Source organism: Seriola lalandi, unplaced genomic scaffold, assembly GCF_002814215.2.
Source record: "Seriola lalandi dorsalis isolate HSWRI2012SDOR001 ecotype SW California unplaced genomic scaffold, Sedor1 jcf7180002052130, whole genome shotgun sequence".
Taxonomy (NCBI): Eukaryota; Metazoa; Chordata; class Actinopteri; order Carangiformes; family Carangidae; genus Seriola; species Seriola lalandi.
In genome coordinates this window covers 748,149-761,310 of record NW_019522683.1, presented here as the reverse complement: position 1 = coordinate 761,310, position 13,162 = coordinate 748,149, and the positions used below count along the sequence as shown (strand labels likewise).

The following is a 13,162-nucleotide window of genomic DNA, read 5'->3' as shown; positions in this document are numbered from 1 at the left end:
TTTGACAGATAGTTCCAGTTAACAAAATATAAAATGTAATCTATTTGTATATATGGTCAAAATGTTTCATAATGAAAATCCATGCATTTAAACGAGCATTTCATCAGGCATGTGCAGAACATGGTGTTTGGAATGACTATTAGATATTTTTCAGTCACCATCATCTTTAGATTATTTCAATTTCATGTAGCTGACAACCAGTTAAAGTCCACACTGTGACTGTTTTGACTTTGAGTACTTGTCTTCATGTTAATCTTAAAGTTCAATTAAGTTAAAAATTATATTTCCTATGGTACAAAATCACTAGTATCAGTGCAGTAAATCTCATGTATCGTGTGTTCCTGCAGGTGGGGCGTGGACAGTCCTGTCAGACAATGTGACAGACAGCTGCTATGTGGTGAAGGACTTAGCGAGAGGAGCGTCTTATGTGTTCAGGGTTGGCTGCATCACCAAGACAGGAGCAGGACCTTTCAGTGATGCTTCAGCACCTGTTGTTATGGCTACTCATCCCGAAGGTGAGAAAAATACTGTCAGACACGATGTTGTATGTTCGCTGTTGCATATGTGTGATTTCAATCATTCATTCATTTTTCCGTATTTAGTATTTGTGATCATTAGGACTTTGCTTCACAGAGTATTTACAGCAATGAGAGTTTATATGTTCATCGGCCACTTACATGGAAGGCTTTAACATTTTCACCTCTATTTACTTTGTTGTATAGAGACTCACATTTCGCTAACCCTGACTGAGACCCTGGGGTCAAAGGTCACTGGATCAGAACAACAAACAACACAAAGGAACTACAGCTTCCTCTCTGAGATTAACAGGTGGGATTTTTAATTAAATCCAAGGGAGGAGCTTTAACGTCCCTTTTCTACATAATGACCTAAATGTAGTGTAAATACTTTATTTTTACTGTAGTGTTTATTTCCGTTTGATGGCACATGATGATATTTTTTAATTTAGGTGTAACTTTTCCAGTTTCTCAAGTCTGAAACAAACTGATATTTCTGATTTAAACCTGATTTTTTTTTTTTTAATGCTGATATTCAGTATCTTTATTTGTCTCTACTTTTATGACAAAATTGAAGTATCTGTGTTTTCGAACAGACTTTAATTCTTGGTAAGGCATAAAAATCACTTCAGCTGTATGTACCAACGGGACTCAAAATGATACTGCTTATTTAGGGTCACAAGGGACTGGGACCAGTTCCACCATGCATTAGGTTCAGAGCATTCTTGTCTTTTATCTCACCAGTTTGCCACACAGCCTTTCTCTGTTCGTCTCCATCTTTTGCTCTCTTCTCTATCAGGGGTCGTTTCAGTGTAATAACCCTGTGTAGAGATGTTGAAACGAGCAAAGTGTTTGCAGCCAAGATCACCCCTTACCAGGCAGAGCAGAGACAGCTGGTGCTGAGGGAGTACCAGCTGCTGAAGAGGCTTCATCACCCACACCTGGTGCAGCTGCACACTGCCTACCTCACCTCCTACTACCTGGTGTTAGTGGAGGAGCTTTGTCCCGGCAAGGAGCTGCTCTACAGTCTGGCTGCGAGGTAAAAGAGGGCTCACAAACAGAAAACTCCGTCCTTGCTTTGACTCTTTACTACTTGGTGGGTTTGTCTGTCTCACACTTTATTCCAGAGCATGCCATATTGCCAAGAAAGGCAGTTATTCATAGTTTTGTGAGCATTGTTTCTTAACGACTGTAATGAGCCCCAGCCCTCTGGTCTAGTGGATACATCTGATCACAATTCCACTATTTCATCAAGGAAGTTCATTCAGTCCATTACAGTGAAAAAATCCTCCTCCTTGTCTTGTCCTGAGGAGCCTGTTGGAGGAATACTCCATGCAAGACTGATTACAACATGATTCCAAAATAGGAGACCTCACTGAGACAGTTTTCATGAGCAATGCTGATCATATTAGGGCTTTTTCAGACCTGTGTCTAAAATGTCTTATGTTTATGCAACCTGTAGCCATTTGTAGCAACCCATCACATACTGTAACTAAGCTGTACAAACTTGCCTGTCTGTGTCCCTTACCTTTCAGAGATCTGTATGCAGAGACCCATGTCGCTGAGCTGCTGGTTCAGATTCTGAGTGCAGTCGATTACCTTCACAGCCGTCGAGTCATCCACCTGGACCTGAAGTCTGACAACATGCTGGTGGATGATGGTAACCACTTGAAGATTGTGGACTTTGGCTCAGCTCAGTCCTACACACCCGGACAGCCCCTCAACATCGAGCACATCCAGGGCCTGTCGGAGAGCAAAGGTACTGTTGCATTCCTTGTTTAATTTCAAAAGGGAAATTAAATTGTGTGAGATATTAAAGCTCGCATTGTTGTTGATTCTTCTAATGTACTAAACCTTTGACTGTCATGGCCTTCAACAGACTGCCGCAGCAAAGGTACATATTCTTTAAGGGAGGACGGATTGATGGATGGAAATAACTCAGCCTAACTTCATTCACCTCAGCTGATCCTAGCTACCATAACCTAACAAGCCCAAGTCCATTTTAATATATTTTTTTTTTATCCAATTCTTTCTGATTTTAGTCATTTTCTTAAAATAGAAAATTAAAAATGTGAGTGAATGTGGCATAGCCAGTAAAAGCACAACTCTCTATGAACAATGTCCTGTGTCTGTCTATTTTGCCAGTTTATATTGTCCTTCCTAAAGCTCCGGAGATCCTGGAGGGTCAGGGTGTCGGGCCTGAAACTGATGTTTGGGCTATTGGAGTTCTGTCGTTCATCATGTAAGTCCAAACATACAGGTGGAACAGCTGCATATACATATATACTTTTAGAAAATATGTGGTCATGTTTACTGGGTTAAAAAAATAATAATGATAATAAGATAAGATACTGATGATTTGATAAAGGTGGCTGCCATTTTTGTAAAATAGCAACAATCAACAACAGCATAACAAATTCTTTGCGATGGTAGTTGACAAAATTTCAATTTTACAGATTAAAATGTCTGAATGTTCTCTCTGTACATAATATTTTCTTGTTATTTAGGTAGGCTGTAGGTTTATTCACTGAAGTTCTGAGCAAATATGAATGTTAACAGTGCTGCAGACAAACTCTTCTGTACTTCACTGAGGCAAAATGATTAACTTACTTAGTAATTAGAAGTTAGCATGTATTATGTTTTTGTATAATTGCTTTCTTTGCTAGGTTGAGCGCCGACAGCCCGTTTCATGCAGAGCTCAGCTGGGAGCAAGACAGAAACATCAAGAAGGGGAAGATCCAGTTTGGACGCTGTTACCCTGGTCTGTCAGAGGGAGCCTTAAACTTCATGAAGACCAGCCTGAATAACAAATCCTGGTAAGTGTATCTGTTAAAATGTAGTAAGTCATTCTTCTGATGCAAACCAAACCAAAGATTATTAGTGTAAAAAGTTGCATTAGTGGATGAGGAACATAAATGTGTATATTCGATAAAATTGTGAAATTTAATTTTGCAGGGGGAGACCCACTGCAGCCGAGTGTCTCCAGAACCCATGGCTGCGTGCTCCTCGTGCGCCACACAAAGCCCGACAATCCAAGGTGTGTTTCTCCACAGACAAGCTTAAAGCTTACCTCAATCAGAAGGAAGAGAAACGAGACCTGGTCCACACCAAGCTGCAGGGTCCCTTCTTCCAGTAACGCAATGATGCCAAAAAAAAAAGTAGGATTTTCTTTCACCAGCAGGTTTTCCTAAAAAAAAAATATGCAGCCTTATAACCGATACATTTCATTTCAGCTGTGTGGTCAGTTTTTAAATCATTTTGCTATCCTCTGATTATGAGAATGTGATGCGTCTTAATGAGTTTCCAAATTGTTCTTGTCTATTAGTTTGTACATGAGAGTGCCGTGCATTTTGTTTGCTTTGGTTTCCATGGAAACAGATCAGGGATAAGTTAAGTCTATGCACGAGCGCACACTGTTTGCTCTGTGACATGTTTTTCTCCTCAGCATCAGACAGCTGCAAATGTTTGGTCTGACAGTATAAAATATTTTCTGTGCCATTCTGCTCCAAACAGAAGGCAGATACATTTCTGAGTTCTTTACAGCATTTTATTTAAATCTTGACATGTTCTACCTTAAGATTGCAATGTATAAATGGGAAATTGATTAGATTTATAGGTTTTACTGGACGCTTCTAAGTTTAATATTAATAATATATTGGGTCAAAAACCCACCTGAATGAGTTAGTGAATGAAAGATTAATTAAATGGCACAAAAGTGGTCAGTGATTGTCCTCAAATTCTTTATTCAGTCTCACATACACAAACATACATGCACATGTTTTGAATGTGCTCATCATGCCCCACATACAGTATATACACAAATATACGCAGTGACTTCATGTAATCTTTGAGTAATATTCAGCATGTCAGTACATTTTTAAATTTTACATTTAATTATGAGTTGGTTTATTTAAATATATTAGAATTCAACAGAAAAAAATCAAAGTGTTATTAATTTCCAAACAATTTCTAACTTGGTGGTGGTGCGTGCAGCAGGTACTGTCTGGTGGTGCAGGTGTGTACTCCACACTTCACTGGTTTTGGCAGTTGTTTCTATTGTTTTTCTTTGATGTGTAACTTGGGTTAGGATGGGTTAGGATTTTCTTACATAGATAATGACCATTAATTGCTCCAAATCTAACACATTCTACCATTCAACTCAGAATCCCTCCTTTCCATCTAACTCCCATCTGAAGAAAAGTTTGTTTTTCTTTACCCTCTATGTAATATCCTCAGAGATGCTCAATTTCAGGTGAGTTTACTGTTTCCTTTTTATGATTTGGCCTCCTGAACTTTTTGGATTTCCTGTAGAAAGAGAGATGAGGACTACTTTAGTATTTTTGCTGATAAACTGATGGTCTTGTCTAGAGATTTGTGAATATAAAAGTATCTGTATTCTACAGCTGGCAGACAATAGTAGCAAAGTGTATGTTTAAATAAAACAGCCGGTTCATTTTATTCTTTTACTCACCTCATTGAGGATATCTTTCAGCTCCTCATAGGCCCTCTCTAAGTCATCATTAATGATAACAATATCAAACACGCCCGGCTCCTTACCTAGAAAAAAAAGACATGAATCAGCTGAAACGATTGTCTTTATTTCAGCATCGTGTGTGAGCAGAACTGCCGAGAAACTTACTGAGCTCCATGTCAATGCGTGCTGCCTCCAGACGTTTCTGTAAACTCTCCTCTGTTTCTGTCTGCCTGTCCCTCAGACGTTTTTCCTGAGAAAAACATTACAACTTGTCATTATCTTAAGCAAGAGATGAAGACAAGACATGAAACAACAAAACAGCCGTTATATGATAACATCATGGTTGCTGCTGTTTAACATGACAATCGAAAGTATAAAACAAACAACTTTCTAATCCGTACAAGCATGGAATGAGCTTAAGTGCAGAAATGGAAATATTGTAACATACAGTATTAGATTAATGCAATATACAAAGTTGGACATTTACCAGGATCTCCATGGAAGGAGGCTGGATGGAGATGTAGATGGGGTTCAGGTCAGTCTCTTTAATCCTTTTCACACCCTGGATGTCCACATCGAGGATGCAGATTAGGTTCTTGGCCAGCACGTCTTCTACGGCAGCTTTACTGCAGAAACAGTGCAGTGTTACAGTATGAAATTACACCAAACACAAACCCATTTAGATAACCAGGACCACAGAAATGAACACAGGTGGGTTTGATAATCTCCAAACATGTACTGAATGTGTAGCCATGTCATTTTGTTGCTCCTCACATGTAGTGACTAAGGTAAGAGGATCGCTGCATTGATCCGTGCTGCTCAGACCGCAGTGAGTGTGTTATCTTCAGAATAAGAGCAAGAGATTAAACGTGACACACAAGATGCTGAGCTGCGGCGCTGCTCTTTTTGACCTAAAGGGTGTTAAAGCTCCATCTGTCACAAGGCTATTATATAGCCTTTTGATCCCTGTGGCCCAATCTGAGAGTCTCCTCTTATACAAGGCGGCAGACTTCATTTTTTTTTAATCAATTTTGACACTGGTATACCATTATCTTATTGGGTTTTCACTCATTAACTCTGTATTACTTTCATTCTCGTAGGCAGGATGGAAAAGCTTCTGAAACTGTATTTAAATCAATTTAAAAAAATTAAATCATACAGATGAAGTTAATTTGGCAGTTAAAAGTCAAATTCTTATGAACTGGGATACTTTTAAAAATGAATAATATTTAAGAAAAAATACATTTTGCAAATGAATGAATAGAAAAATGTGCACAGAGATATAAAAGGAATATACTTTCTTTTTTTTTTTTTTGAAATCCGGATGCCATTGATTACATATAGTGACATTCATGCTGAGATGCAAATAGGCTATTTACCTTGTTCCATACATGTTGCCGGAAAACTCTGCATTCTCAATGAATTCGCCCTTGCTGATGCCCTCCTCCATGGCCTCTCTTGTTGTGAAGTGGTAGTCTGTAAGATGCAACATTAATAATAAATCTAGATCTGACATTAAACCTTGCACAATGGAAAGGAATTGTAGTTTAGTGAAAGATGACCCCGGTTTTATCACAATAAATAGTGAACGTCACAGTGATCACAGGCAAAATTAAAGGGAATCCTATGAACCAATATTTTAGATTGTTTATGTGCATGATGTTCTCCTCTGAGCTAAATTTCAAACTGTTATGCAGTTGCAAAAAAACAGACATTCTCTAAACATAAAACGTGCTAAGGTGAGAAATATGTTTTTAGCCAAATATTTTCTTAAGATGCCATTAGTGTAAGCAGTCACACACATTTTATTGTCCATACCCGATCCATCTTCACAACATCAAAACCTCTGGAGATCTAAAACAACAGAGTTTTAGAAACAAACACGTTACTACTACTACCACGAGCAGCCACTGTGATAGCACGCAATCATTAGCATAACGACTCTGAAGTAACAATCTGAAGGGAAATGCTGGATAGAACAGGAAGTGACTGTGCCGTCGCTTGAAAGCAAGACAATGAATTTTAAATGGCACTGCAGTACATGATCAAGATCAAAAGTTCACTTTGGTCCAAGCAATCCACTGTTGTGTTGTGTTACTCATATTTTGGATTAATAAAACTATATTCAGTGTCTTATTGTCAGTGTATGAAAAAAGAAGAAACATGAATAGCATACCGTCGTCTGCCTGAGTGTTTTCATGAAGTTTCAACACATTAAACGGATGTAACGTTTTAGAAAGGTCAGATGGACCCTGTAGATATATGTGTATATGTATATATAAATACACATAATATATATAAAAATGCACTTGCTGAATCCTGTGACACTAATGGTTGCAAATCATCAGTGCTCTCTCGGCCACAGTGGGAAATGGGACAGTTAAACGTCACTGGACTGGAGATGGGGCTCACTACTGAGGCATCACAGGGGGCTATTTTCAAAAGCTTTTTACTCCAAAGTGTAGACTGTCTGATCCTGATTCCTGAGATCATATCATATCATTTTCTTTTTTCTTTTTTTTGTTTCGATTTTTTTGTTTGTCACATGACTTGTTCCTATGAATCCAATTAGAGCGTGCCAGGATGATGAAAGTAACCCCCTTCCCTCTTGCCGTAAAAAAAAACCAGTGATCAGGAATCACACTGAGGTCACCTTCATCTGTGGTTTCTGATTCATTTGGACACGAAAATGAAGTTGACATTTCTAAGTCTTCAGAGGAAAAGACGTCTGCCACAGGCAGTAAAGTAGCCCCCAGAAGCATGGGGAGTTTGTTCAGCCCTATGGAGAAAGCAAAAAAGGCACAGAAAGAGGTTTATCCCTTTATATCAAGGGAGCTATACAGCAGGGACAAAACCATTTGTGCAGTTCACTTGGGAGTAAGAAGTATTGTGGGCGTTGTTGTGGACCATGCAGGTCGGGGAGGCCGGTGGTATAGACACAAAAGGAAAGAGGTGTATTGTCAAATACCCTAGTTCAGAAAATATACTTTTATCACAGCACTACAGATTCAAATCCAAGCCTAGGGTTGCTGCTTGGTGAATCTCAGAGCGTGGTGGTCCTACTGCAGCATGAAGGTGCTGAAAATGTCAACCAGCGCTCTGTTTCGAGCCAGAACTGTACCTTTACCATCTTCCTCTCCTGGTCGAGGGTTTCTTGTTGTGTCTGTGAGGAGAGGATTTCAGCATTAAAATCCATCCAGAAATAAAGCAATAAATCATGAGTAATTTTGCTTTTGATGGATATCTAAGTGGAATGCTGAGCTGCTGCAAAAATCTCAGTCCCCACATTACAAGTTTTACTGATGTCGCACAAATCTACAGGCCAATGCAGCATTAGACGCCTTGCCTCCTGCCCAACTTCCTCCAGACAGAATGTTATGGAGGAAGCCAATCACCAGTTGGCACACAAACGTACGTGACACGCTGAATCCAAAGACGTCTTCATGCTCCTTCATCAGCCTCTTCATTAGAGTGCTCTTCCCTGCTCCGGAGGGGCCGCTCAGCACCACGGGCCTCAGTCCTGACATTATTCTGAGACAGACAGACAGACAGACAGACAGGGACAGAGTGAGCTCAGGTTTGTGCCAGAAGCGGATTAAAAGCAGATCTTTCATGCCAGACTAAATCCAGCATTAAAGGTATGGCAGCCATTTTTAGAATGAGATACAGCGTATCGTAGTATTCATTACCATCACCCCTGAGTGGTGAACTATTGTTCCTATGAAGTATTTTACATTGCTAAACTCTCATCCTATACATTACTACTGCAGTGCTGGTAAAGCTCCCCTGATCTAAGGTGCAGTTAGACTAATCCTTTGATCCAAGCTTCTCTTATCCACTACACTGACTGACTACACATGAGGAAACATCCCAACAGGCCCGAACTGTACAGGGTTAAAAGCAGACCTTTGCTCCCATATTATTGTGGCTTTAATCTCCACTCATAATAAATTAACACTTAGAAATTTCCTATGTCCTTTTTCTTTAATTAAAATATTAAAGCACATCCATGTCCTAATTGCTGACTTGTTAGACAGCCAGAGGCCCTGGGGTTAATGTTAAGAACGCCTCTTAATGAAGTCATGGCAGGTCAGTCAGCAGGATTAATTGGATCTGGGCCAGGCAGCACAAAGAGTCCTGGACAGGTGGCCCAGTTACCTGCTGTGCTAGGAGAGGATGATGTTTCAGGGATGTTGTTGAATCAATTGATTTAGAATCCCCATCAACACAATTACTTAATAACACAGGATCTGTACCAGTTTAAAAAATAGCACATAAATTGAATGTAACAGTACATTTACTCAAGTATTGTACTTAAGTACAATTTTTAGTGGTACTTCAGTATTTACACTATACAGCTTACAGCTATAAAAAAAAAAAAAGAGCTACCCCTCAACCAACTACACAGTGTTAAAATGCTGTTTAATCATTTTATTTTTGATGTTTTAAGTGCATTTTGCTGAACGTGCTTATGAAGGACATATTTCCTCGTAGCAATCATGGAAATGTGTCAAATGACTTTTTTATTTTGGCTAGAACTTCTATATTATGAATGTGCAATATAACTTCTAAATACCTGAACAGTAGAAAACAACTTTAATGTAACTTTCTTCTAGTTTAAGCTGAGGTGTAAACCAGAACTCAGCTTCAACTAAGTTTCCTCACCTGCATAAAGTAAGGAGTAATTCTGTCAGTGTCTATATCACCATGTTTAAAAGCTTTATTGTATGTTTTTTCATCGTACAAATTAATATAGTAAATGACTAAAAGCATATCATTGCATGATCAGTTTTTAACAAGTAAAAATTCCACCTTACCTTGTCTCTGTCTGTATCGTCTGTGTCGCAGAGGCAGATGATTCTTCAGCAAGGCTTCTTAATGGACTGTATACAATGTGTGTGTATGTGTGTGTGTGTGAGTGTGTGTCACACTGATTCACTGAAGCAGCTCACTGTCAGTCTGAATTACCACCACCTCCCTTCAGCTCAGCGACCAATCACATGTGTGCATGTTGGCTTGTTTTTATCCACACCGTCCATGCAGGGCACACTTCGTGCAGACCACAAGACAAGAGGGTTTTCATGAACAAATGATAGTGACACTGTTTAAATCCACTACGATGTACTGCAGCTGAAGATTTGTACAAACTCACTTGGTGAAGTTGTTTCCACTGAGACTCCAGAGACTTGTTGCTGAAGCACCAGATTTTGAATTTTGGCTTTTGGCTTTGAAAGAAAAAGCCAGGTCAACGTTAAGGAGGTAAATGACCTGTAATTGAAAAAAATCAATCATCACAAAGTAGGTGTTGAAGCCTTTTATTTATTATTTATTTACTATTTTTTAAATCTATCTTTATTCATCCAGGATTTCAGGTTCGTTCACAGGAAGGTTCATAGTTGGAAGCTGCCTTGTAGTTTGAGGTTAAAAGCTTTGCTCAAGGGCAAATACGTGGGAAATGAGGGAAGCATCTGCTCTGCGCTTTCACTTGTCACACTAATGGAGTTATGTTTTGATAACTTAAAGAAAAATAAATAAATCATGCAGTTGAAAACTGCTGTTAACTGACTGCTGATCGACCCTAAATTATATCATTATGGTACGGACATTAAAAATTTCCCCCTTGTGCATTTGGTGGTGTTTTCCATCTGTGTGTAGTGTGATTGACCCCTGGTTGTCTCAGTGCTCGAGTGGTCGAATAAAAGCTCAGAATAGCAGGGTTTAGTGTTCCCTCCACTCCGGATGAGCTGCGATGGGCTCTGCCTGGCTAATCCTACACCGACCCACTTCTTAAAGGGCGAATACACCACATACAGTCATCATAACCAATACAAGATGCTTTTGCTTTCTCTTTTCAAAGATTTTGTGAAACAACAATGTTTTAAGACGCACATTTTATTGTAGTAACATTGATAAAATTAGATTTAATGATCCTGTACAAAGAAACACGTCAGTGACAGAGACAAAATGAGCCTGGATGTTATGATATTACTGTTAGTGAACCTGCAGGAGCTAAACAAATAATAGATGATCTAATCAAAGACTCTGTACAGTAAATAGTCATGTTGTTCTGCTAGTCAACATCATATACACACACCAATCCAAACATACACAAAAGTATGTACATGTGCTTTGAATGTGATTCAACTTTTTTTTTTTCATAAAACAGACAAAAGGATTATAAAATCGATAAATATTGTCCCAAAGCATTTTCCTCTATGTGTCTTTTCAGTGCCTGAGCTCTCAGTCGGTTTTAAATGTTTCTTCAGATCTGGTTGATGTTGCAGCAGGAACATGGATATTGTACAGGGCTGTAAAAGGAAGGTCAAAGGTCACGTTTGCTGTTGTTCAACTTAGAACTTAGGAGTACACTGACGTAAAGAAATGACCAGGAAGGTAGGAGGAGGAGGAGAAGAAGGAGGGTGGGAGTCTATGACAGGCCAGCTGCCCACAAGTCCACCCCTGATTGGCTAAAAGAAAGAAGCCCCTCCCCTCTCACAGGTAAACCCGCCTCAGGTCTCCAGGTGAAGTGATGGTGTTGCACTGAGGACACAACTTCTTTGCTCCCTGAAAAAAATTTTAAAAAATCACTTGCATCAAACATGCATCTGGGCATTTTGCTTCATTTTCATGTTTATAGCAATCAAGATGAATCTCATGTTTTACCAGCGTCCGAAGCCAACACTCCTCGCAGTGAACATGCCAGCACTGGATGGAAGTGAGCGGGGTTGTGTATGTGTCCTGTAGAGAGAGAGAGAGAGAGAGAGAGAGAGAGAGAGAGGATACAGGATACAGGTGAAGATCTCTTTCCTGTAGTACAAAAAGCTGCCCCTAGATGTCCATGTGAAACTACAGTAAGAGCATTACAGGAGGAGACACTCCTTTTACATCAACTTTTACTGAAGCTCCTTTAATGATCGGAAAGATCCAGCTGGGGTGTTTACTGCTTTATTACGCTGTTTCCCTTTTAACAGATGATAAAATACACATTGCTTTGGCATTTCTCCACATCATTTCATATCAAAATAAGCAAGGTGAGCCCATCACTTAAAAAGCTTTTTGACTTGCCTCCTTCAAAATAAAATTATGGATCATTAGTGTATTCAGATGTACAGACTCTGATCAAAGGTCCACCTGGACACAGGGCTTCACAAAAATATGAAACAGCAATTTAAATGTTTGGAGTTTTTTTTTGCAGTTACAGAGCTATTTACATTTTTGGCTAATACCAGAGATAAGATGGTGTAAATGTACTAATTCATTATAGAAAAAAACAGCTAATTCTCACATTTGAGAATATGGAACAAGCACATTTGTGGCATTTTTGCTCAATATATTACTTAGATGATAAAGTGATGATGTACATTCATTTTCTGTATAGAAACTATTTTATTAATTGACTAATCTACGGTGTTGGACTAAAACGGTCTTGAAAAGAAATCTAATCAGTATATTTACACTAAGTGTCAGAGCCAGGGTTCAAGATCCAGATTTGTTTTATATTTATGAATCAATCTATATTAACATAATACAGATTTGACACATCGCATTCATGTCAACTTATCATACTGAGAGTCTGCACCGTAATTGAAGTGTGATGTCAGACAAATGTTCCTATGATTTTAAATATTATTTCAATATTACCATGACCAACAATATTGATATATTGCCCAGCTCAAAACACAGGTCCCTATAGGAATATCATCCGTTTCTGCACTACTGCGCTGTTATCTCCATTTTGTGTGTCCGCTCTGTCGCTTTAATTTGCCTTCGTACTCACCATGCAGATGAGGCATTTAAATCTGTCTCCTTTAGACAACTGTTTTTCCAAATCCCGTATCCGAGCTTTAAGTGCATCCAGAGTTGTCAGTGTGGAGTCCTCTGAGAGCCTGTGCACACAAATACACACACACGCAAGCATACATACATAGACACATACACACACACACACACGGATGGATGGACGGTAACAGGAGTGGAGAGGGGAGGGTGCGTGAGTTAGGCAGACACTGGAGAGTCATTTATAAATCGAAGACAGATTAAATTATTCGCTGGCCAACATGGACACTGAGCATGAAATTTAGCAGCAATCACATTGCCTGCATTCGCTGTCTCATTTATCATAAGTGTAGGCAGGGGGTGGTGAGGTGAGGCAGGGCGGGGGGGGGGGGGGGGG

General features: G+C 39.3%; 3 protein-coding genes across 5 annotated transcripts in view; 1 reads left to right on the top strand and 2 right to left on the bottom strand.

The window, feature by feature from the left end:
- Window positions 1-4,233, top strand: part of obscna (obscurin, cytoskeletal calmodulin and titin-interacting RhoGEF a) — a 38,879-nt gene extending 34,646 nt beyond the window's left edge. The window contains 8 exon segments of the mRNA XM_087172251.1: window positions 348-515; window positions 723-828; window positions 1,315-1,554; window positions 2,051-2,274; window positions 2,395-2,409; window positions 2,661-2,757; window positions 3,182-3,331; window positions 3,471-4,233. Coding sequence (XP_087028377.1) covers window positions 348-515; window positions 723-828; window positions 1,315-1,554; window positions 2,051-2,274; window positions 2,395-2,409; window positions 2,661-2,757; window positions 3,182-3,331; window positions 3,471-3,651 — 1,181 coding nt within the window. The 3' untranslated portion in view covers window positions 3,652-4,233.
- A 498-nt stretch (window positions 4,234-4,731) lies between these two features.
- Window positions 4,732-9,909, bottom strand: guk1b (guanylate kinase 1b). Of its 2 annotated transcripts, XM_023400009.2 has the most exons (9): window positions 9,807-9,909; window positions 8,405-8,520; window positions 8,111-8,152; window positions 7,643-7,768; window positions 6,369-6,465; window positions 5,477-5,615; window positions 5,155-5,239; window positions 4,987-5,072; window positions 4,732-4,820 (listed from the first exon to the last, which is right to left on the bottom strand). In XM_023400009.2, the coding sequence occupies exons 2-9, from the start codon at window positions 8,514-8,516 to the stop codon at window positions 4,788-4,790; spliced, it is 720 nt and encodes a 239-aa protein (XP_023255777.1). In that variant the 5' UTR covers window positions 8,517-8,520; window positions 9,807-9,909; the 3' UTR covers window positions 4,732-4,787. The 2 variants fall into 2 exon arrangements, with proteins under 2 accessions (XP_023255777.1, XP_023255778.1); XM_023400010.2 differs by lacking the exon at window positions 7,643-7,768.
- A 956-nt stretch (window positions 9,910-10,865) lies between these two features.
- The window catches only part of rnf220b (ring finger protein 220b), a 29,286-nt gene continuing 26,989 nt past the window's right edge, over window positions 10,866-13,162 (bottom strand). For both annotated transcript variants that reach the window (XM_023400016.1, XM_087172250.1), the window contains 3 exons: window positions 12,767-12,875; window positions 11,653-11,727; window positions 10,866-11,553 (listed from right to left, as the gene is read on the bottom strand). In XM_023400016.1, coding sequence (XP_023255784.1) covers window positions 11,482-11,553; window positions 11,653-11,727; window positions 12,767-12,875 — 256 coding nt within the window. In that variant the 3' untranslated portion in view covers window positions 10,866-11,481. The remainder of the gene's footprint in view (window positions 11,554-11,652; window positions 11,728-12,766; window positions 12,876-13,162) is intronic.